The 25,992-nt window shown below is 41.0% G+C and overlaps 1 protein-coding gene across 9 annotated transcripts in view; it reads left to right on the top strand.

The window, feature by feature from the left end:
• rasal2 (RAS protein activator like 2) overlaps positions 1-25,992 on the top strand; it is a 388,464-nt gene that overhangs the window by 286,173 nt on the left and 76,299 nt on the right. For 8 of the 9 annotated variants that reach the window (XM_080195958.1, XM_080195961.1, XM_080195959.1 and 5 more), the window contains one exon: positions 25,171-25,324. In XM_080195958.1, the coding sequence (XP_080052084.1) occupies positions 25,171-25,324 (154 nt within the window). Of the gene's footprint in view, positions 1-20,116; positions 21,021-25,170; positions 25,325-25,992 lie in introns of those variants that run through there. The other variant, XM_080195964.1, reaches the window with a different exon arrangement.

Raw genomic sequence — 25,992 nt, 5'->3', positions numbered from 1 at the left:
TGATTAGAGTGTGGAATTCTGTTCCCCAGACAGTGGTGAGGCTGGGGATGGAATTTTCTGCATTGATAGATTGTGGTAGCAGGTGAGGAAAAAGTGTTGAAGCCGCTGGCGCCAACAGCGGCTTTCTTCACTCTGTTTAGGAACATTGAATGAAAAAGTCAAGTATCGGGGCACAGACCGTCCCGCCCAGCGCAGCATGACCTTCTTCCCACCACTTTGAGCAATGCACTCACCTGAGCTCCTCTAGGAGGTCTGCCCACCAGATGCATGGCATGTGAGTCAGTTGTAATTCACACCAGTCTGTCTCACAACAACATGAATGGATTTTCCTGTGGTGGGGTGGGGGGAATGATTGAGGCGTGGAAAACTAATAACGAGATTCAAATGTATTATAATAATGTTCTTGATATTGAATATCAGGATTCCCATTATGTCACTGGTGAGAATGTGAACTATCATGGTGAGACTTCCTGCCAATGTGAAATGCAATTTGTGCTACTCGAGATTTTCGCTCCCATCACCATACCCATCGAGAAGAATCGGGGTGGAAAATGAGGGTTATTGAAGTGGAAAATGTAGGTTATGGGGGCAGGAAAGGGGAGTTGAGGCAACAATCAGATCAGCCATGATCTTATTGAATGGTGGAGTAGGATTGAAGGCTTTCTGGCCTAACCCTCCTGCTCCAAATTTGTGTGTTCCTATCAGAGTGTGTGCATAGAGATGTGGGTGGTTAGCTGACAGGCGAACAAATCTGAGAACTGTTTAATAGCCAGGTTGTGTGAGTGGTCTGGGCTTTCTCAGTTGGGCAGAGCATCGATATATATGGTCTGAGTCATTGCGTCCAGAAGCTGAAGACTGAAAGGTTGAGTAATTCTTGAATCTTGATTTTTACATGTTTGATTATATACCGGGCCCTCTTGCGATCCATACTCAAATGTTAATTTTTTATTCCAAGAAGTTCTCAGTTGTTTGTATGCTTGCATGAAATTTCACAACACTGCAATTTCTACTAATTGAACTTCAATCCATTTGTGTTGACTGTTGGCAAATGCTGAGCAAACAGAAGCCTGAGCTCTTTAAAGAGTTTCTGAATTTCATGGATGATTAATTTAGTAGAGTGGGGAAAATTGAGATCCTTTCACTGCATTCATTTTATTAGCAAAGATCCATGTTTTTGTTTAGAAAGATCATAGAAACCCTACAGTACAGAAAGAGGCCATTTGGCCCATTGAGTCTGCACTGACCACAATCCCACCATGCCCTACCTCCATATCCCTACATATTTGCCCACTGATCTGTCTAACTTGCATAACTCAGGACACTAAGGGCAATTTTAGCATGGCCAATCAACCTAACCCACACATCTTTGGACTGGAGGAGGAAACTGGAGCGCCCAGAGGAAACTCACGCAGACACGAGGAGAATGTGCAAACTCCACACAGACAGTGACCCAAGCCAGGAATCGAACCCAGGTCTAGCATATACTGCTAACCACTGTGCTACCATGCCGCACTATATGCACTGTATCTGAAAATTAAACCCTTTTCAGTTTGTCTTTTTTTGCTGTTTCTCTTGATTCCAACTTATAATAGTGTTGTTTCACAGATGCACAAAAGCGAAACCCGCCACTGGATAATACTCATCAGAAATGCAAAAAGTATTTGAGGAATTTTCATTTCCTCCTTCTGGAGAATGTTTGCAGTTGACAATACTTTTATCTTCCAACCAAGTACAGCCACATTATGAACTGTAGTTCAATTACCATTTTCACACTGAAAGTATCCACAGGCTTGTCACAATATAGGCAAAAAGCAGAATCCTCAAATATTAACATTGTATTCTTCTATCTGAATTATAGAAGTGGACAACAGAGGAGGAGGCCATCCGGGCCATTAATCTTGCAATGCTATGAACAATTCACTTAGCCTGGTATCCCTGCAATTTCCTCCATATCCTGCAATATTTCCATTTCCCTGTTCCCTTTTGAAAGCTACTATTGAACCTGTATTGAACACCATGCCATTCAACCAGACTCTAACTATTTGTTGTGTATAAGATTTCTCACCATGTTGCTTCTGGTTCATTTGCTAATCATGAACTGCCTCCAATGGCAATACATCTTCCTTTACATAAGGGAAAAAGACTGTTCACAGTATTCCAGGTATAGTCTAACTCATGCCTTGCGAAATCTTAGCAAGATTTGCCTATTTTTGCACTTCATTTTCTTTGGATAAAGATAAGCATTCCATTTGCCTTCCCTGTTACTTGCTGAACTTGTGCACATTTCATGATTTATGCACAAGGACACCCAATTTCCTTTAAGCTGCAGTTTTTTGCAGTCTTTCTCCACTTAAATAATATTTTGCTCCTTTATTCTTCTGACCAAAGTGCATAACTTCACATTTTCCGACATTGTATTTCCTCTGCCAGGTTTTTGCCCATTCACCTAACCTGTAATCCCTCTGCAGACCCTTGTATCATCCTCATCATTTGCCTTCCCACCTATGTTTGTGTTATCCGCAAACTTAGCAATAGTATATTCACTTCCCTTGCCAAAGTTAGTAATATATATTGTAAATAATTGTGGCCTGAAAATGCCCCTCTTTTCCAACTAAGTGTTCTATCAGTTAGACAATCCTTTATCTAAGCAAATATACAATGCCCAGCATCATGGGTCATATCTTATTAAGTAACCCTTAATGCACGGTGCCTTATTGAATGTTTTTTGGAAATTCACATATATTACATCTACTGGTTCCCCTTTATCTGTCCTGTTTGTTATCATTTCAAAGAATTCTAATAAAGTTGTCTGACCCTGCTTAATTATATTATGCATTTTCAAATCCTCTGCTATTATATCCTTTTTAATGGATTTTTAACATATTCCTTAACAGATGTCAAGTTAACTGGCCTGTAGTTGTGTTTTTTTTTGTCTCCCTCCCTTTTTGAACAAGTGTTACATTGGCAGTTTTCCAATCCTTTGGGACTTTTCCAGAATTTAAGAATTCTTGGAAGATTACTACCAGTGCATCCATGAGTTCTGTAGCTCCTTCAATATCCTGAGAGGCAACCCATCAGGTCCAGGGGACTTAGTGGCCTTTAGCCCCATCAGTTTCCCTAGTGCTACTTCTCTGGTGATAATTTTTATATTTATCCCCCATCCCACTTCTGCCCCTTGATTATTTAGTATTTTTGGAATGTTATTTGTGTCTTCCACTATGAATACTGACACAAAGTATTTGTTCAACTCTTCTGCCATTTTCCGGTTCCCCATTATAAGAACATAAGAAATAGGAGCAGGAGTAGGCCATCTAGCCCTTCGAGCCTGCCCCGCCATTCAATAAGATCATGGCTGATCTGTTGTGGCTCAGTTCCACTTTCCCGCCCTCTCCCCATAACCCTTAATCCCCTCTCTTATCAAGAACCCATCAACCCGCTTCTTAAAAATATTTAGCGAGGCAGCCTCCACCACTTCAACGGGCAGAGAATTCCAGAGATTCACCACCCTTTGAGTGAAGAAGTTCCTCCTCAACTCCGTTCTAAACCGCCTCCCCTTTATCTTGAGGCTGTGCCCCCTAGTCCTACTGTCTTTTTTGAGCGGGAAGAGTCTCTCCACCTCTATCCTATCCATCCCATTCATCATCTTATACGTCTCAATGAGATCTCCCCTCATTCTTCTAAACTCTAACGAGTACAAGCCTAGTTTATTCAGCCTCTCCTCATAGCTCAATCCCCTCAACTCCGGTATCAGCCTAGTAAACCTCCTCTGCACTCCCTCCAGGGCCAAAATATCCTTGCGCAGGTGCGGCGCCCAAAACTGCACACAGTACTCCAGCTGCGGCCTCACCAATGCCCTATACAGCTGCAGCAAGACCTCCCTACTTTTATATTCAATCCCCCTCGCTATGAAGGCCATTATTATTATTATTTCCCCAGTGTCTAACACTGGCCTCACTCTTGCTTTTTATATATTTAAAGAAGCTCTTGCTGTTCATTTTTTATAATACTTGAGTTGGGGGGTGCGATTCTCCCCAAAAAATTCTAAGCACCAAATTCACATGAAAATGTGAGTAACTCCTGCTGAATTTTTTGGATATTTTGAAAATGAATCTCCCACGCTCTGAGCACTGCAGACTGCCGTAGCAGGATTCGCTCTAAAAATCAAGGGGTGGAGCCTATTCCTGCCTGAAAGGCCATCAGCATAGCGCAGAGCAGGCCACTGAGTGTGCACCAATCTATCAATGCTGAGATTTGCATATGTGCAGTGGCCCTACACTGTTTCTCCCACCGCCCCCCCCCACCCCAAATTGTTGGCCTCCTGGATCTCTCTGGGTAAGCTACTCCATAGGCCTCACTCCCCTCTGGTCCTGGTGGTAGTGCCAGAGGGCAGGCTGGCACTCCCAGGGTGCATTCCTCCCTTGCCCCCAACCACCTTGGGGGGCTTTCATGGCCTCTGTTCCCTCCAGCAGATCAGCAGCCTGTTCCTCGTTAATGAGGAGCAGTACTAAACCCCACTGGACTCAAGCACTCTTGACGGGTGGGGAGATGCTAGCAGGTCTGGAGACTTCAGTTTACCTTCACCCTCTTTATTATTTGGTCATCTTTTGTTGGTTTTTAAAACTTTTTCAATCCTCTGGTTTACCACTCATCTTTGCTGCATGGCATGGTTTTGCTTTCAGTTTAATGCTTTCCTTAACTTGATGAATCATGCTTGATTTATCCCCTCCCTCATATTCTCCTTCCTCACTGGGATATATCTTTGTTGCGAGTCATGAATTATTTTCATAAATGTTCACCATTGCTGACCAACCATCTTTCCAGCTAAACTCCTTTTCCAGTCCTGGATTTCCATAAAATCCCTTGAGTACAGAAAAAGGCCAGTCGGTCTATCGTGTCTGCACCGACCACAATCCCACCCAGGCCTTACCCCCATTTCCCTACATATTTACTCATTAATCCCTCTAACCTACACAGCTCATGACACTAAGGGCAATTTTTAGCATGGCCAATCAACCTAACATCTTTGGACTGTGGGAGGAAACCAATGCAGACATGAGGAGAACGTGCAAACTCCACACAGACAGTGACTGAAGCTGGGAATTGAACCCAGGTCCCTGGAGCTGTGAAGCAGTAGTGCTAACCACTGTGCTACTGTGCCACCCGTCCAGCCTACTCTGCCTCATTCCTTTATAATTACCTTTCTCTAAGTGTAGTAAAGTTGTTCCTCACCCAAATTTCCCACTCTCAAACTAAATGCTAAGTTCTACCACGTTATGGTCATTGTTTTCTAGGGGATCTTTTACTCTGATATTGTTTCTTAAACCTGCCTCATTCCACGTTAATGGACCAAAATAGCCCGTTTTCTGGTTGAATCCACAACACATTGTTCTCATGTGATGTGACTCCCCGCCTGAAACAAAGCATCCAGGTAACTCTCTGCTTTCCTGATGTGCCTCCCATCCCCATGTATTCATCAAAGCTACTCACCCAGTGTGCACTATATAGAATCCTCAGGAGCCATGGAGGAACAATGGAAAGTATCTTGAAATCTGTGGAAAAGCATTCAACTTCCAATAATCTAATGAAGCCTTGAATTCAAACACACTGTCACTGAAAGTAAATAAAATAACTACTTCAGCACATAAATAACTTATAATCCTGTAGGTGTCCATGTTATCAAACAAGAAATCACATCAGAGACACATTCTATTTTTAAAGCCTGTTAAATGATGCAAAAATGATTGAAACATCGAGCGCCTGATGAGCTGAAGCCATTAACATTTTGAAATCCAGTTGAGTATTCATAATGGTTGCAGCTGTCATAACGAATATATTGAGCTGCATTGATTGAAACTGATGGAACAGTATGGTGTTCCATTTCTATTTCAAAGCATAGTATCTGTCAATCAATGGAGCTGGTGCAGATTCTTTTCAACTTTACAAAGCAGTTTTTTTAACAGCCAAAGATGATGATGGTAGGAGTTGAGGGCCTGAATGCGATTACTGTCACTAGAGAGGTATTGCTTGATCGACTAGCGGGACTGATGGTGGACAAGTCCCCAGGACCGGATGGAATGCATCCCAGGGTTCTGAAGGAAATGGCAGAGGTGATAGTAGACGCCTTAGTGATTATTTACCAAACTTCGCTGGATTCTGGGGAAGTGCCGGAAGATTGGAAAACAGCTAATGTTACGCCGCTGTTCAAAAAAGGTAGCAGGCAAAAGGCAGGGAATTATAGGCCGGTTACTTTAACATCTTGTTGGAAAAATGCTGGAATCTGTCATCAAAGAAGAAATAGTGACGCACCTAGAGAAGAATTGTTTGATAGAGCAGGCGCAGCACGGATTCGTTAAGGGGAAGTCGTGTTTGACGAATTTATTGGAATTCTATGAGGGTGTGACTAGTGCGGTAGACAGAGGGGAACCGGTGGATGTAGTGTTTCTCGATTTTCAAAAGGCGTTTGATAAGGTGCCTCACAAAAGGTTGCTACAGAAGATTAGGGGGCATGGAGTTGGGGGTAAGGTGATAGCGTGGATAGAGGATTGGTTGTCTAATAGGAGGCAGAGAGTTGGTGTCAATGGGTGCTATTCTGATTGTCGCTCGACAATCACCAGGCAAGACTGTTCCCTTCCTGTTGGCGAACACTTCAGTGGTCACGGGCATTCAGCCTCTGACCTTCGGTAAGCATTCTCCAAGGCGGCCTTCATGACACATGACAGCGCAGAGTCGCTGAACAGAGACTGATAGCCAAGTTCCGCACACATGAGGACGGTCTCAACAGGGATCTTGGGTTCATGTCGCACTATCTGTAAGCCCCGTGACTTGCCTGGGTTTGCAAAACCTCACTCACTGTACTGTCTGGAGACAATACGCATCTCTTTAACCTGTGATCAGTGCTCCTTCCACACACATTGTTAGCCACTTCAGGACTTGAACAGGTTAGGTGTAAAGATTCGCATTCTAATCAGTAATCTCTAAACTGTCTGTGCCTTATACGCTCTGTCTGAGGCCAGAACTTTCCATTCACCTGACAAAGGGGCTAACCCGAAAGCTTGTGAGTTTACTATCAAATAAATCGGTTGGACTAAAACCTGGTGTTGTCAGACTTTTTACTGTGTTTACCCCAGTCCAACGCCGGCATATCCACATCGAAACCAGATTAAAACATGATTCCGCATCTGGGCATGCATATACCTTATCTGGATAGTGAATAAAGCCTATTCATGAATTTTGATTAAGTGTCCTGAATGTTCTCATCATTAGAAACTCTGCATGGTGATATAATGGTTGACACTGCTGCCTCACAGTGCCAGGGACCCAGGTTCAATTCCTCCCTCAGGTCACTGCGTGGAGTTTGCATGTTTTCCCCATGCCTGCTTAGGTTTCCTCCAGGTGCTCCTCCCACAGTCCAAAGATGTGCGGGTTCGGTTGATTGGCAATGATATATTTACCCTAGTGTCAGGGGGTTAGCAGGGTATATATGTGGGGTTTGGGGATAGGGCCTGAGTGAGATTGTGGTCAGTGCAGACTCGATGGCCCAAATGGCCTCCTTCTACTCTGTAGGGATTCTATGATTAGAAACTGTACTGACAAAAATTGGCATATTTCCAAGGCTTCAGTATTCCCTTAGAATATAGCTTTGTCCTAATGCCCTTTGCCATGATATTTTGCAGCAATCTGTCTTTGACTAAAGTGAACAATGATTCTTAAAATGTACATTCAAAATTTCAGCATGTGTTTTTAAATCATAATCATTTGTTTAAGTCTCATACTGCATTTCATATGTGTGTAAACTACTTTCTTGTTTAGCTTATAAGTCTGTTTTAAAATTATGTAACTCAATGCTCATGGTTCTGTCAGTGAGTTCATATCTAATGGTTTAAAAATCTTTACTATCCTATTGGGATTTCTTCCCCTTATACATGGCAATTGCCCAGAAGTGCTAGCTACTTCTGGACAAATGTCTTCTGCTGGGGACCATCCGAAAATGTGATTTAAAACACTAACTTTGGATGGTTCCACCAGAGTTACACTAATAGTTAACTGGTCACCCCATGGAGCACCTCTGTCACCCTCCCACCTCTGACCTCCCAACCCATTCCCCTTTCTCCAATCTTCTGACCACCCAAGTCCTGTCTACTTAGTTTAGACACTTAGCTTCTTCACGGCCTGTCAATTTCACTGAGTCCTTTAAACTTACCTGCTTTAAGGTAGCTAGTACAGCAAGAAAGGAGGCCTGGCTTCCTTGAATCTGTTGGAGATGGATTGTGCTCTGCCCTTTGAGGAGTCTTTTAATGCAGGCCCCAAGGAGCTCTAACTATCAGAAGTTTCAGCGCAATTTTCAAGACCAGGTAAGTTTGTATTTATTTCTGCGGATCATCTCTTTCCAAGGTGAGTTGGAAGTTATTGCCCATGGTTCACAGATGACTTTGGGAGGGGAAACACCTTTAAAGCATTTGTGACAGTGTTCATATCTTTTTGCTTTATGATCCCAACCTGCTCATATTCTATAAGTAGCAATGGTAACCTGTTTTTGAGTATTCCTCAAAAAGCAAAATAATTTTAAAATGTTTGTTTTAGTGTAGATTGTCTTGTGTTTGAAATGAACGAATTTCTGGTATTTAGCTTTGATTTCAATAACCTGCTGCATCTTTCAATCGTCAATCAATTTTTCCCCAAGCATTCTTTTGTGTTCAGAAAGTTATTGAATGACACAAAGGATTTGAAAGACATGTTGTGTTTTTATGTAGTCGTATCACTGGCTTGAAAAAGAAATGGCAGTCATCTGTTTTGCCTTAATAGTTTAAATGACAGAAGTATGGAGATTGCTAGTGTGTCTCCACCTTTCCTTGATCCTGTGTCCATTACAGTTTATTGCTGCTGAGGACAGTTTGGAGACAGACATTTTATGTAGAATGTATCTTGCAGGAATATGGTGAAATTCCACTCAAAAGACCAAACAAGTGGGGGGTGCATTTTCAGAGCCCTTTGCCCATGTAACTCCAAATGGTTCCAGATCCCTAGATTTAAATAACAAAACAAAAGAGAGGGATGACTGAGACATCCTTACTGATGCAGAAATGCATTTTTTGTAGCATTTAGCAAAATGTTAGAATTTGGAGGATATCTGTTTCCCTTCAAGCAGAATAAAGTTTCTGTGCGTCTTTTGCTGATTTAGGAGCAGATGTCTTTGATGAGAAAATATCGTGGCAGAAAGCTTGCAGATCTGAGTAAAGGTGGCAACATCTCCTCAAAGCGCTTGCAGTTGACCCAAGCCCCTCATGGAGCCTGCCCGACTTTGCACCTCTCTGAACACTTTCAGAGGTGCAAGAAATTTCAAGTTCCATTAGCAGCCATTATATAGCCCATAAAACAACCATTGGGAAAGTGACTCACTGAGAAATGTTAATTTAGTCCTCCAGATAGTTGTTACCAGTTGATAACTGGGGTACAGAATATAATAGTTACCAAGTTGTGAGAACAATATAATAAACAGGCCTCTGCAGACAGGTAACAGCAACAGCTAGCAATTTTATTTTTTGTTAAATCTGCATTATTGTGCCATACATCACAATTTATTTTTCAGATTGCTATGTTAATACACAAGTTAATTTTCTGTCTTGGTGCCATGGTTAGAGTTGGAAATAGTTAAAGATGACCTTAGTTTAGGAGATCAGAATGTGAAATTGGTTTTGGGAGAGATGAGGAAAAGTCGGAGAAAGAGGTCACTAGTGGGAGTGGACAACTAGCCCCCTAACAGTAACTAACTAAAATGTAGGTCAAAGTATACAAGAAGAAATATTGGGCGCTTGTGATGAAGGAAGCACCATTATCATGGGTAACTGTAAACAGAAAAGTCAGTTTGGTAGGAGTAGCCTGCTTGAGGAATTCTTAAAATGCTTTTGAGATACTTTGTTAGAATAGCATGTTCCGAAACCGGCTAAGGAGCAAGTTAGTTTAGACTTAATACTGTGTAATATTTCAGGATCAATTAATTACCTCAGTTTCAAGGCACTCCTAGGTAGCAGTGACCATGATACAATTGAATTTCACATCCAGTTTGTAAGGGAGAAGAGTGGGTCTAAGACTAAGTATTTTAAACTTAAATAAGGGCAACTATGTAACTGTGGGCATGAAAGGTGGTGGGCTCAGAGGAATTTGCTAATATTACCTTCAACCTTGGGCTTTTGTCATTTAATCTAAAAAGCAAGACACTGTGGCTCCTAGAAATCTGGAATAAAAACTGAAATTGCTGAGGTATCCCACAGCATTGGTGGAAGAAGACCCAGACTTAACCTTTGAGGTCAATGAGCTTTCATCAGATCTTCCACCCTGTCATATATCTTCCCTCTTGCTCTTTCCTTTTCCCCTTTCCCTGTTCTTATTAGTTTTTAAAATTGTTATTGTGACATTTTTCCCAGTTCTGGAGGAAGTTAGTTGATCTAAACACTCATTCTGCAATTTGACCAGTTGAGTACTATATTTTCTGTTTTTATCTCCAGCATATGTTATTCAACTAACTAGTTTTCTCATTTAGTCCTTTTTAAATAAAATGGATAACTGAAACATCACATTTAAATGTACATCGGTCATTGACCTGGAACTTGAATATTCAATTTTCTGTGTATTGGTGTAACAAAGATGGAATGGATAGAAATGAATGTAGGAAATGGATGGCAGTGAAGAACAAATAACACGGCAAAAGGAACAATTCAGGGATTAGGTTAACAGAAATTGTGTCATGGAATGGGTGACATGGATGATATTTAAGAAGAAACACTAGAAAACTGTAAGAAGGATGTAAGAAACTGGACACAGTACTTTGCAATTTAAAGAAAGAATGAGAGCAGTATTAATTGAGGAGAGAACATGCCAACATGGACTGGGACAAAATTGTCAGGGCAAACTTGAGAGCAGGGAGAGTGCCAGTTTGATTGATGTAAGGAGTCAGAGTGGTTAGATAAAGAACGCCTGACTGAATTGAGGGAAATAGAAAAGGGAAAGGTATAATTGTTTGAATTAAAGGTAGATTACTGTTTTTCACTTATAATCAAGGGCCCTTCATAAGCCATCGACTTTGAGAACTGCTCAAGATTTTGGAAGCTGTTGGGGAATTTGTGCTAGTTTTGTAAGTTGTCATACATGCTTTTTGCTCCATTTCTCTCCACAAATAACACCAAGTACATATTCCAAGATGCCTTTTTTTTCTGAATTATTGTTTTACCAGATTCAGCATGTTGTTCTAACATTTGGTTGAGCATTTAAAAGCAGTGATCAAATATTCATAACAAGTTATTATTCTATTATGGCACCTAATGCTATGAAGAAAAATATTGCCTGCAGAATAAGAGGCATAATAAGGCTGTTTCATGCTGAAGCATTTGTGCAACCTTATTGCAAACCATTCTTCTTGACCTCACAAAGTCCCATAGTTAGTTCATTTCAACATTGAATTGGTGATAAGGACTCTGAATTCTCCAGAAACGACCATATGCAATACTTCTCCACCCCCACCAAAAACATGAGTGCAAGACTGGCTTTTTCCACTCCACCAATACTGTAATTGTGCAATCATGGTATTAGCACTTAAAGTGATGGGAAGCAATACTATACAGAAAGAATGTAAAATATATTTCTAAGCCATTTGTTGCCTTGTGTACAAGTTTAACTTACAAATTATATTTCTTATAAATTCATTCAAGGGATGTGAGCTTCTCTGACTTGGAGCATTTATTGCCAATCCCTTGAGAAGGTGGTGGTGACCTGCCTTCTTGAACCACTGTAGTCCATGTGATGTCGGGTATATACAAATTGTTCGTGATCCAGAATTTTGACCCAGCAATAATGAAGGATCAGCAATATATTTCCAAGTCAGGGTGTTGTGTGGCTTAGAAAAAAAACTTCTTCTAGATGGTGGTATTCCTATGTATCTGCTGTCCTTGTCCTTCTAGCTGGTAGTGATCATGGGTTTGGAAGATGCTGCCTAAGGCGGGGTTCAGCACAGTGACATTGTGGATAACACTGCTGCTTCGCAGCACCAGGAACCCAGGTTAGATCCACGGCTTGGGTCACTATCTGTGCGGAGTCTGTACATTCTGCCTGTTGTCTGCATGGGTTTCCTCCTGGTGTTCTGGTTTCCTCCCACAGCCCGACGTCGTGCTAGTTAGGTACATTGGCAATGCTAAATTCTCCCTCAGTGTACCAAACAGGTGCCGGAGTGTGGCGATTTGGGGGTTATCACAGTAACTTTATTGCAGTGTTAATGTTAGCCTACTTGTGACACTAATAAATAAAGCTTTAAGAAACTTTAGGAGCCTTGATTTCCTGTAGTGCATCTTGTAAATGTACAAACCACTGCCACTGTGCGTTGGTGGTCGACAGAGTGAATATTTGTTGATGGGGTGCCTATCTCATAGATGGCTTTGTTCTGGATGATATTAAGCTTCTTGAATGTTGTTGGAGCTGCACTCATGAAGGCAAGTGGAGAATATTCCATCACACGCTTGATTTGTGCTTTTGGGGAGTCAGGAAGTGCATTATTTGCCACAGGATTCCTAGCCTCTGATCTGCTTTTGTCACCACAGTATTTAATGTGACTAGTCTATGGGTGTTGTTAATGAGAGATTTAGCAACAGTAGTGCCATTGAATATGAACAGGTAATGGTAAGATTCACTCTTGTTGGAGATGGTCATTGCTTGGCACTTGTGTGACGTGAACATTACTTGCCACTTGTCAGGGGAGTGCACAGTCTGGAGTCACATGTAGACCTGACCAGGCAAGGATAGTGGATTTCCAGAACTAGATGGGTTTATACAATAATGGTTTCATGGGCGTCATCAGAGTTTTAATTTCATATTTTTTAGAATTAAATTCAAATTGCACTACCTACTGTGGTGGGATTTGAACCCGAGGCCCCGTAGCATTACCCTGGGTCTCTGGATTACCAGTCTAACAAAGACAGCACTATGCCACTGTTGCTAGTACAGGTTATTTGTTGTGAATTTATCATTTTTGGTTGACCTTTATCACTTCAAGCTAGGCTTCATTTAACTCCAGGTTAGCAGATGCAGCAGTTGGCTGAAATGAAATTATTGTGGACAGTTGGACTCTGGATTAAGCTCACAATTAAACCTTGGTGTATTGGATGTAGCAGCTGATACTTTCAGCTGAAGAACCAAGGAAATAATACTGATTGGAGGAAAGTAGGCTTTAAGGTATCAGAGGAGGACTGAGGCAAATCGCTGGCTGGTTCTGCATGAGTAAGTACCCTTTCCAATGCAGCCTGCCTGAAGGAACTTTCATCACGTCACCAGAATTTATTGTTCTGCAAGGTCTGGTAACCTACTTAACCAGCACTCTGCAGTGCAGGTATTGTACGCATCCAGGATTCTGTCCACAGACAGAAGTGTGATCAGATCAGCTTTGCGTTTACAAGATGTCATTTTCAAGATAATGGAGCATTTTTCCAATATCTGAAAAGCCTTGGTTTTCTATTTAATGAAAAAGGATTCTGTTTTGATTTGATTTGACATTGCATCCCTTTTTGCTTTGAAGATAGCTACAGGATAAGTGACCACGTGGTCAGAATGCCTCACTATTAATGAAAAAGATAATCTGTCTCAGCAGTTGATATTCTTTGTGTGCTGGTCTTCTCTGTACGATCTATGTATATGCTTTTGCTATGCTTTCCAATCAGGATTTTTCTAAATACAGTTTTGCAACTGAAGAGAAAGCTATCAGTGGTACAAACCTTATTTCTATTGCACAGTGAGTAGGTTTGCCAGATGGTCTGTGCCAGTAGAAAGTGAATTGCTGCTATTGAGTGTTTTGATTTGTGTATCCAGTATCTTTCACTGCAGCGAACTATTCATCAAAAGCTCTTGACTTGCAATCTAGAGTGAAATAATTTATATTTTTACTTTTGGAAATTTCAATGACCTGCATGCAAGTGACCCATTTTAAGTTGTATGTACTTGTTATTGCTGAATAAAATACAGTTACAGATTTATTTCCAAACAGCAGTTCCATGTTGCAGTGCCAAACATGCCCATACTTGTCATTGTTGTTGTTCGTCCCATGAAGTATACAATTACATTTCCACTTGTTGGACTTGGAGATTGTTGATTTAACCAGTATTTTGTTTTAATTATATAACATATTTCTGTCATTGTTTCTGTTTGTGTTGAGCAAGTATAGGAGTGCCTGCTCTAATAATCCATTGTTACAAAAACCAGAGACCATGAGTATTTATTGATTGCTGTTTTCTGTCAGTTAACATCACAAGCAGGAAGCAAGTATTGAATCCGTAATCAGAGGATTTAATCAAGATCCTGTGATATGTTCAGAGTGAGTAACTCCAAGATAATGCTGCATTAGGAGAGAAATCTTAGTTTCAAAAGACAGATATTTTGAGTGTCTAGACATTATTAATTTCATGGCTTGCAGAACTTCATTAATAAGTATAACAAGGTTAATTTGGCTGTCTCAACTCTGAAATGCAATTAAAGGCTTGAAATCACATTGAGGACCTGTGTTTTTATAATGTAAATCTCCAGTTTTTTGATGTACTTGACTTGTTGATGTTCTGTTTCATAATTGTTAGCGAACGATGGCCATCTCTTTGAGTGGTCATATTCATCCTCAGAATGGACTGCTGTGATGGAGTTGTTTAGTGATGTGAGTTTGTTTAGTGCTGCCCAGCAATTGATCACTGATAATCGAACATGATAAATAGTTGAAAGAATTTTACTTTTTAATTCTTGTAATGTTGCTGATACTTACTCCCCTCACTAGTTGCCCTCGAGGCATTAAGAACATAAGTGCTCGACAGACTGGAGGGACTGATTGTGGACAAGTCCCCAGGACCGGATGGAATGCATCCAAGGGTTCTGAAGGAATTGGCGGAGATGATAGTGGATGCCTTGATGATTATTTTCCAAACCTCGCTGGATTCCGGGGAAGTGCCGGAAGATTGGAAAACGGCTAATGTTACACTGTTGTTTAAGAAGGGTGGCAGGCAAAAGGCAGGGAATTATAGGCCGGTTAGTTTAACGTCTGTTGAAGGTAAAATGCTAGAATCCATGATCAAGGAGAAAATAGCGAGGCATCTTGAGGAGAATTGTTTGATAGAGCAGACGCAGCACGGTTTCGTTAAAGGAAAGTCGTGTCTGACAAATTTATTGGAGTTCTGTGAGGATGTGTCTAGGGCGGTGGATAGAGGAGAGCCGGTAGATGTGGTGTTTCTTAATTTTCAGAAGGCGTTTGATAAGGTGCCGCACAAGAGGTTATTACAGAAGGTTAGGGGGCATGGAGTTGGGGATAGGGTGTTAGCGTGGTTAAGGGATTGGCTGTCAGATAGGAGGCAGAGAGTGGGGGTCAATGGGTGCTATTCAGATTGGCGGTTGGTGACTAGTGGAGTGCCCCAGGGATCGGTGCTGGGGCCTCAGCTATTTAGCATTTATATAGATGATCTGGAGGAGGTAACCGAGTGTATGGTGTCGAAATTTGCTGATGACACCAAGATTGGTGGAACGGCAAATTGTGCGGAGGGTGTGGAAATTCTGCAGAAGGATCTAGATAGGCTGGGCGAATGGGCCAGGAACTGGCAAATGGAATTTAATGTTAGCAAGTATGAAGTTGTCCACTTTGGTAGGAATAATGGTAGGAAGGACTATTACTTACATGGCGAAAAACTGCAGCATGCAACAGTGCAGAGGGACCTCGGGGTCCTTGTGCATGAGTCGCAAAAACCCAGCTTGCAGGTGCAGCAGGTGGTCAGGACGGCGAATGGGATGCTGGCCTTCATAGCGAGGGGGATTGAATATAAAAGTAGGGAGGTCTTGCTGCAACTGTACAGGGCACTGGTGAGGCCGCAGCTGGAGTACTGTGTGCAGTTTTGTTCACTGCACTTACGCAAGGATATTTTGGCCTTGGAGGGAGTACAGAGGAGGTTTACTAGGCTGATACCGGAGTTGAGGGGGTTGAGCTATGAGGAGAGGCTGAATAAACTAGGCTTGTACTCGTTAGAGTTTAGAAGAATGAGGGGAGATCTCATTGAGACATATAAGATGATGAATGGGATGGATAGGATAGAGGTGGAGAGGCTCTTCCCGCTCAGAAAGGACAGTAGGACTAGAGGGCACAGCCTCAAGATAAAGGGGGGACGGTTTAGAACGGAGTTGAGGAGGAACTTCTTCACTCAAAGGGTGGTGAATCTCTGGAATTCTCTGCCCTTTGAAGTGGTGGAGGCTGCCTCGCTAAATATATTTAAGACGCGGGTTGATAGGTTTTTGATCGGCAAGGGGATTAAGGGTTATGGGGAGAGGGCGGGAAAGTGGAACTGAGCCACGACAAATCAGCCATGATCTTATTGAATGGCGGGGCAGGCTCGAGGGGCTAGATGGCCTACTCCTGCTCCTATTTCTTATGTTCTTATTAATTCTGAGTTGCTAATCCAGGACCATAACCATTCGTCACTGACCTGCTTGCATAAAATTGGATGGGATGATAGCTGTTGCGTTTTTTTAAAAGGCATATTGGTTAAAATATGATTGGGGGCAAAGCCGATAGAGCTTTTCTATGCAACTGATCTGGGAGTGCTAGCATTTACTTCAAAACATGTATCGTAGAATCATAGAATCCCTACAGTACATAAGGAGTCCACTCAGCCCATTGAGCCTACACCGACAACAATCCCACCCAGCCCTATCCCCATAACCCACATATTTACCTTACTCATCCCCCAGAAACTAGGGGCCACTTAGCATGGCCAATCAACCTAACCCGCACATCTTTGGACTGTGGGACGAAACCGGAGCACCTGGAGGAAACCCATGCAGACACAAGGAGAACGCGCAAACTCCACACAGACAGTGACCCATGCTGGGAATCGAACCCAGGTCCCTGGCACTGAGAAGCAGCAGTGCTATAACCACTGTGCCACTGTGACGTGGTTAATAAATGTAATGCACATTTCTCATTATGATCTCCAGCCTGCATTACTTATTATGAGTTTGTTTGTTGGTGTTAACTTCCTCCAGATGTTCAAGTGCCGTGGATCTCCATATCTGTCTGTCTTGGCTCCCATTCTACATTCCATATAGGTCACCTGCATCCAATCTTATTCGATCCATCATCCATTTTCTTCACTGCTTCCTTCTCCCTTGTTTTCCATCCATCTTTCCTTCCAATAGTTGCCTTTGTCTACACTTTTCTTCAATGATAGAACCAAAATATTGTCTCTTTCTTTCTAATCCAGCCATTACCACCACATCCTCAATAGTCTTTGTATCTGTGCCGGATATGCAGAACATCTTCCTTATTAACTCTCAAATGCATTCAAGTTTTTTTTTCAAAGTTTGTTTATTAGTCACAAGTAGGGCTTACTTTAACACTGCAATGAAGTTACTGTGAAATTTCCCAAGTCGCCACATTATGGCACCTATTTGGGTCAATGTGCCAAACCAGCACGTCTTTCAGATTGTGGGAGGAAACTGGAGCATCCGGAGGAAACCCACGCAGACATGGGGAGAACGTGCAAACTCCACACTGACAGTGACCCAAGCCAGGATTCAAATCTGTGAGGCAGCAGTGCTAGCCACCGTGCCACCCATCTTACCAGTAGTAAGACTGGTGTGCTATCAAGTTACCAGTAGTCTCATTTGTTGCCAATGTCATGCAACATAGATGACAAGATATAGCACTTCAGTATTTATTCCTAAGATTCAGGCTTAGGATCTTTGATGTTAACATGTACCTCATTCTGAAAAAGCTGGCCTTGGTTATCTCAATTATCCTTCAGATCTCACAATCGTATCTCCCATTGTCTATGATGACCTGCCTGAGGGTGATTATGACTTGCTGTGAGTGCACATGTTAAGACTTACGAGAAAGATTTGATTGGGTTTACATGTAATTCATGGTGTAGTTCAGAAACATGACCCTGGTCATAGTGCAGACTTTTGAAATGAGGCACTAAAAGGCAGCTTAGTAGTGTAACTGGAAGCTATTAAGGACTGATCCTTTTTAGCATGTAGGGCAGAAACTGGGCAAGTGAAACAGAAAAGGGGAGAAAAGCTCAGCCATAAATTTTCAAAACGAAAGAAGAATTTGAACTTCTTGAAGGTTATCCTTGCAGTTAATTAATGTTCCTTGGAAAATTGAATAAGTTGAGTTGATCTCAAATGTCGGAAATAAATTTGTGGTCTGTAGAGGGAGTGAGATGAATGTCTTTATCTCATTCCAAGCTCAGAGGGTGAAAAAAAGATTTTGTATTTACATAATTTAAAATGGCTGGCGTTAAGAAACGATACATCACAGGTTGCCTGCAAAGGCCATCCAGATAGAACTGCAGGAAAAGCACCTATGGTACCTTTATTATTCATGATTGATTTGAATATTACAATCCTCTGTGTCAAAAGCCTTTCAACGTGGGCATAGGTGATTTACTTGCAGTGAGACTAGAAACTAGGGCTGTGATGAAATGTCATATTTTCAATTGTACTCACAGAATTGATGCCATGAACATTAGGCAGTCAACCACTTTTTTAGTGGACAGTTTAGCTTAACTTAGAATTGTTGGGATCCTGAGTGCCCTAATGGGTGAAGGAATGGTGGAACATTATGCTCTCCACAACAGCGTGTTCCCAGATTCAACTCCTGATCTTTGCCGGGTTAGGCACTTGCCATCAGGCAGCAATTGGTTGTTGCAACGAGGCCAATATTTATTAAGGAGAAATTCAGCTATGGAAACCTGCCTAGATATAAGCTGGTTGTATTTAACTTTGCTGCTGAGCAACAATGGTTTGACCAATCACTCACCTGAGGCTCAGGCATTTGGTATTGCCCAATACAAAACAAATTCCTGGCTTTGACCAAGTCACTGTTGTCAAATTAAAGAGCTCTTTTAGTCCTACCATAGCTAGATTATGTGGAGCTTTCCAACTCTGGTATATCTTTTACCACTTGGGCATAATTCAAATTATACTGTTTTTCAAGGCAAAAGTTTACTATTTCGCAATGATGTGGCTCACATGACACTGAGAATTTATCTTAAATTTCCTTTGAGAAGTGGCTATTTTGGAGTGGGGATTGAATTATGAAGTGAGGCAAAGCATTCCTTTAATTCTGAAGTACTGCTCTGATTTTTCTCTTCCCCCAGACACAAACCTGCTCTCCCTGTTAATTTCTCTTTCCTCAAGGATGACCAAAGAGGAAAAAAATTACTTTTTAAAAATGTTGAATGATTTTTTTTTTAAAATGTATTCCCCATTTATTTTATGGTACTAAACTGTCCATGCCTGTTTTTACCCATCCCAAAACATACTCTAAGTGGCACATCACCTCATATGTCTTGACATAAATACATGCCCTCTAAATATCAAGGAGGTAGCAATGAAAGCCACATTGCTACCTGAGACTGCTCGGAACAGATACCTCCATGCAGACATTAACACACTGATCTGTCATCCCATGTTGTTCCAATTAGCATCTATTTTGTTTAATCTGACATCTTCCTACAGTTTTCATCACTCAGCTTCCTGGTCTACTGCAGTTAATTAAAACTATTTGCTTACCTGTGTAGCCGACTCATCTTATGTAATGCCAGTCATATTTTAATGAGAAATAAACCAGCTTAAAGATTTTTAAAGTCTTTTCTCTCCAAATGATCGAAATATAAATGATGAAGATATACATCAAGTCCCTTGCTTTTGGCTTTGTGCAGTCACCAAGCTGATACCTGGCCAGTAAATATCTTCTGTTTTGCTCCTGACCATCCATCATTCTATATTTAATCCTTGTCACTACAGTTTGACTTGGCCGGAATCCAGATGAAAGCATCTGTATGAGAGCGTTTTACGCAGTGGGCTGCTGCACTCGAGCTCACTGATCAGCTGGGGTGTGCTCAGACGCTGAAGATGTCATGTGATGGACAGTCCTTCTCGAGGTGAAATTACTATTGTTCTTCTTGAGGGTCACATTGATTTCTGCTGCTGAGATCAGTGTGTTGCTCAACGAGTGCTGCAGTAAAGAAGCAGCATGCAAGTAGAACTGCTGCTCATGGCCCCTGCTGCTTTCAGACACTAATCTTCTCATAGGTGCATTGCCATAACAACAGCCCCAGGTGGGACAAAGCAATTGTGCGTAAGGCCCATGTTTATGTTGTTTAAGTGTTGGTGATAAAGTGATTTGTTTGCTCCTTTAAACAATTCGCTTTCTCTCTATTGTGCATGTTATTAAAGTATGAAAAAGCGAATCAACGCAGAATGTGGCTGGGAATGAAGGGAATCATTCTAATCCCATTATATGCCTCGAAGAAATGGAAGCGGTTTGACCTGTTCCAGCTGTGTGTTTGCAAGGAGATGAAGAAACTGGCCTTTTAAGTCAATGATGGGTAGAATTTGAAGAGACCTTTATTTCAACAAGAAATTGATACCAGGTGTTCGACCATGTAACTGAGACAAGGGGAAGAGAAGTGTCCTGTCCTCAAGTGATCTTAACATGGTGGATGGATAATTCTGCTTGTTTGGGGAAAAAATCAATGCATTCTAGGCCTGAGACTAAAATGCAGAGAATTGCCTCGTTTATCTTGTATGAGAAGGAACAATGATTGGAATTGATCTGATATTGAACATGCAGTTGAGAGGAAGTTTTCCATTCAAATGTGTTGGATATTCAGTTTCTGAAGTTGGATGCTGTTCCAGGATGATGGTTTCTTTTGCATATGTGGAGTGGAGTTTCTAAAGTGTACAATCCTGCATTGTGCAAACCAGCAAAGTGGCTCAGTTTGACAGCCAAAGTTTTCAGCAACAGAACTACCTGTTGGACTGATACGTTCTGAAGATTTGTGCAATAAAGGAGATCTATGAAAGACTGAAGCACAACACCCTGCTTTTGGTGTATGATTTGAAAATTGTGGCAAGAACGTAGCCAAGGAGAAAGGTGGGATCACCTTCTCTCAATCTGTTGGACCCATCATGATCTGGGGATGTTCTGTTAAATGGCTACGTAGCTGCCTAATGTAAGTATAGTATTATAACAATTTGCTAGGTAGCTTCTGAGCTAAACATCAAAGTTTTGAAAATATTGATTGAGAATGCACCTTTAAAAATAAATTCCAAATTATTTGCGCTATTGTGTCTGTCATATTTCTTATTACCTGATGGTGTGTGGGTCAGTGTTGTCTTATCATGCTTTCAGCTATGGCGTTTACTCTCAAGATGACATGCATAAGAACAACATGGGTCAATTTTCACTTTTGTTTTGTTGGTTTTCTTCTGCCCACCACTCTGACCCAGCTGATCACAAATACATGTCTTTGTCTGCTCACCCACAAGGTGAAGCAGTGGAGGTTCACGTGTAGCTGTGACATCCTAACTGGGGAACACGTAAAGGTCAAGATTGGTTACCTCTATCACAAACATGCACACCCTACTATATGTGTAGATTAAATACATGTGAAAACAAATTACTGACAGTGGGACAAATTGTAAGTAACTGCTAGGTATACCTTGTCTTTGCTTGCAGCAAATCAAACTTGACAAGTTTGATCTTATTTGTCATGGTCTATTTCCTTATCTTGCATCCTTTTTCTGATTCTCTGCCCCCATCCCTCTCATTTTCTTCATGTGGCACTAGAGGAAGGGGGACCAAATGGTTACTGATAAACTGGCTGCAGGGAATGGCACAAGAGCATTCCTTTGTAGCATTAGTGCTGACTTGAGGAGCTCAGGGATGGGGATTGAAGTGATGTCCCTGTGCCTAATACTGCTTCTTATGCTTACACTACTGGTAAAATAAATGTATCAATAATTTATTCCAGCTTTTCCTCTGCTCCACTTTGGCCAATTTATTGCATAAATTCTGTGGGATATGTTTTTTTCATAGATTTAATATATTTTATAAAAACATTATTGTCTTGAATATACCATTTTTCTATTTTGAATTCAGATTTTTTTTTTAAATTTATGAGTAGAGCAGTTGTTTTTCTCCCTGCATGCCGAGCCTCTTTGAATTATGCAAAGAAAAATCTTGGATTTTTTTTCAAAGAATTCAAATTGCAAAACTACATGTTGCGATATTGCGCACAGACATTAATGTTCTATCAACGATGCAGGTTTAAAGATTTAGTGAATGGGACTGTTAAAATATTTCACAGAACACAGTGAAATAGCACGGTTTTCTGGTGAGCAAGGAAGCAATCAGATTCCTCGAGCATAGTAGAGAGAAGTGCACCCTGCAGAGATTGCTCTCCTCTTCAAAAGGATTTGTAAGTCCTGTCTTGTTGCTTGTTGTGCTGTCCTTTGCCATATGCTAGAAGACTAATATAATAAAAATAAAACTGAAGCAAGCAGGACAACAGTTTTCAATATCATCTCCCTGAGGCAATTCTATTTTTGGAATCCAGACAGAAACATATTGTAGTAAGCAATTTTTTTTTATACAGGATCTGCATTTGAGGGAAATTGCTAAGTGCTGGGTGTTATGTGGAGTGCTGCTGTATGTCCACAATGTGTGACAGGTTACCTGAGCAGCATTGTACAATAGCTTTGCAACATTTGATATTGTTCACATGCTGCTGTTTCATGTGTTGTTTTGCATTAGTGCTGTGATGTCGGTTTCCTGACAGAATAGAATTGCCTGTGGCACTTTTGAAATCACACTTGTCCAAGCTTTGGAAGTATTTGCAAATCTGTTCTCAGCATCTGTTCCAATGAAGCATTAATGATTCAAAGTTGATATTTGATATTCTTGATATTTTTGATACTCTTGATATTTTTATTTCTTTGTCATTGGAGCAGATCTTGGAGCTGGGTAGGGACTGAATGTAGTCACAAAGCCAAGTGCCTTGACTTAGTTTTAATTATTTGATTTTAAGAATGTCTGCAGCGTTTAAAAAATAGATCTATTAGCTGCTGGACATTATGTGGTATGAAGCAGGCTTGATTTCTCTCAGTCTGCTGAGCTCCTGATCTCAGTCATTTTGCTATGAGAAATTACCAGTCAGGCACTTCTGCACTTAGCGTGAAAAATAATCAAAGAGTGGCCTCTGCCTCTCATAGGCCTTTTATAACAGCTCACTCTGAGCTCCATCAACAGTGGTCTGAGAAGTAGGCAGCAAACCAGCCATCGTAACTTCAGAATATGAGTAGTTAAGTAAAGTTGAGGATGAATGCAAAATGTAGGTGATTTATTTTACAGGCCATCTAATGTTCAATGTGTGTCAAACAATAATTTTAATTCTATAATGGCCCCACATTATTCCACCTGACAATTTGGTGATTGCCTACTCTAAATGATTTATCAACTAAGTTAGCATTGTACGGAGCTGGACGATTGCAATCAAGATGGCCCTAGGTTTTATCTCTTTGCTTGTGTGCTTAGTTGAACTGATTTGAGTCATGAATGATTTGGCTGTTGTTCCTGCTGTTGATTGAAATCCAGTCAAACTTTTCAGCAAAGCATGAATGTTGAGTTTGGGCTGGCTATGATTTTCCTGCCTGTGCCCTGTGGATAAGTAACTTGCCAACACTTACTGTCTCGGCTGACTCACTGAATAACTAGTGGCATGAGACACTGCAGGGATGCTGATGTTGAGTTTGGGTCTGAGATTTTAGACAGGAGAAAGAAAACTGGATAGGAGCAAGCAAAGATGGCTATCTTATTTTATAAAGCTCTTGCCGTATCACTTGCACTTTTGAAATTTTTTTCAGGGGAGCTAGTTGGCATTCCTCTGAACAGATGGGCAAATGTGGTTGTAATGAGGCAAAGGATGCTGTTGACATCCTTGATCTGACAAACAGTGAAGTTTATACTTTCCTGAACAAATTCCTGTGTGTCATTCTTCTGCTTAGCTCTTGTCTAATGTGTAATGGATTGGATGCTGGATTTGCCTCTATAAATACAGTGACTGCACTACAAATGTAATGCTTAAGAAGCAAATGACGTGCTTAGGAAGTGATGAGATGATATGTAAATGCTATTCTCTCTCCATAGATGCTGTCAGACCCGCTGAGTTTTTCCAGCATTTTCTGTTTTTGTTTCAGATTCCAACATCTGCAGTATTTTGTCTTTATGTATACATATTGGTTGTTTCTCAAATCCTCTCGGGTAGTTGGATGAACATTCTGAATTCCACTCAAAACTAAAACAAGAGGGGGAGAAAAAGCTTAGTTATTTTCTGTTGAAATCTGGCTGCTTCCAGCATGTAATTTTTCACACAACATGGTGATGAATTATTTATGAAAATTGGTCTGGGGAAAGTCCATAATTAGCATATTTCACTCCCGCTTAAAAGGGTGGGCTCCATTTGAAGAAAGATATGTATTTATTATTTCTTCAGCCTTATTCCCCCCCCCCCCCCACAATCCCGTGTTCTATTTTTATAATTGTTTCTATTTCTATATCAGTATATTTATGGCTATCCAGGCAAATAAAATTTAGGGCAGGGACATAGGACTTAGAAACAGGTGTTGGCTATTTGGTCCTTTGAGCCTGCTCCACATTTGACCTGGTGATCTGGTTGTGGTCTCAACACCACTTTTCTGTTTGCCCCCACAACCCTTGACTCTATCAACAATTTTTAACAACTACGATTCATGGATGATCTCCCCCATAAGAGGAGACATCCTCCCAGTATCCAACTGATCAAGTCTCTTCAGGATCTTAAGTTTTTCAATTTGATTGCCTCTTATTCTTCTGAACTCCAATGAATAATAGCCCAAGATTTTCAGCCTTTCTTCATCAAAAAAAGCCCTTCATCCCAAAAATGAGTCTGATGAACCTTGCCTGAATTGCTTTTAATTCAATTATATCCTTTTTTAAATAAACAGACCAAAATTTTAAACAGTACTCCAGATTACCCTTGTTCAACACCTCCTACCGTTACAGATTTATTTTGCTTGTTTATAGAGTAACATTGAGCAAGATGAAAATGCTGCTATGCTCCTCACCATTGATGGGAGATGGAGGAAGAGAGAAAAACTGCAGAGGGCTTGTACATTAAAGAGCTGTGTATGCGTTCACTAACAGTGCAAGCACAAATGATTTATAATTCAGTTTCTGATTATAATTGTCTTTTGTGCTCACAAAAAGCTTTTGGTAGCTTAACATTTTGGTTTGTACATTCTCATTGAAGCATTTTGCCATAATTTATTTTTCATTGTTTGCAGGTCCCGTGCTTTACCAAAATTGAAAGAATCACGTTCCCATGAATCATTGTTGAGCCCTGGAAGTGCAGTTGAGGCTTTGGAGTTAAGCATGGAGCAGGACGTCTTTGTTAAACCTTTGCACAGTAGCATCCTAGGACAAGACTTCTGCTTTGAGGTACTGTTTCATCACCTAACTGGACTCTTAACTATAATAGGTAAAGTGACGGTTTTTAATTGGACTGACCTAATGTCTCAGAATTGAGGTGCGTGCAGCAGAGATAGATGACCCATTTGGGTCATACATGTATAATGCAATACTATCAGGCTGCATAGCCACAGCAGATAGAGATGATTGATATTCCCTGTAATAGTTTCATTTATTTTGTAATCAACGAGTGGTCACTGAGCATCCTGTAAAAGTCAAATGTAATATTTTAAATCACATCAGGCTTTACAGGAAGATCAGTAAGACACACTGTTCAGACAGAATGATGCAACGGATCTATTAATGGAAACTATAGTATAATTGATGTACCATTTATGGTGGAGTATAAAGTAGAGGTTAGGATCTTTTCCATAGGGAAGAGTAGTAATTTAGATTGGGAGTTTTTTCTTCCTGCTTTTACTTGCCTCCTCGTCAAAGATACATTGGTAGAGGCTATGCATGAATCTTGCACACAGCCACAGAAGATGTTGAAGGAAGAGAGATCAGAGGAAGATTAATATTTCTGAAAAAAAAAGATACTCTTAAACGCTAACATAGAGCTGATAAATGTTGGGTAGAATGTAGGATTGACTGGGAGTTTGCACTAGTATTAGGACAGCAATATTTGTTTCTTGACA

This window comes from Carcharhinus amblyrhynchos, chromosome 9 (assembly GCF_965287045.1).
Source record: "Carcharhinus amblyrhynchos chromosome 9, sCarAmb.v2.hapA, whole genome shotgun sequence".
NCBI lineage: Eukaryota > Metazoa > Chordata > Chondrichthyes > Carcharhiniformes > Carcharhinidae > Carcharhinus > Carcharhinus amblyrhynchos.
This window is presented reverse-complemented; position numbering and strand designations above follow the sequence as displayed.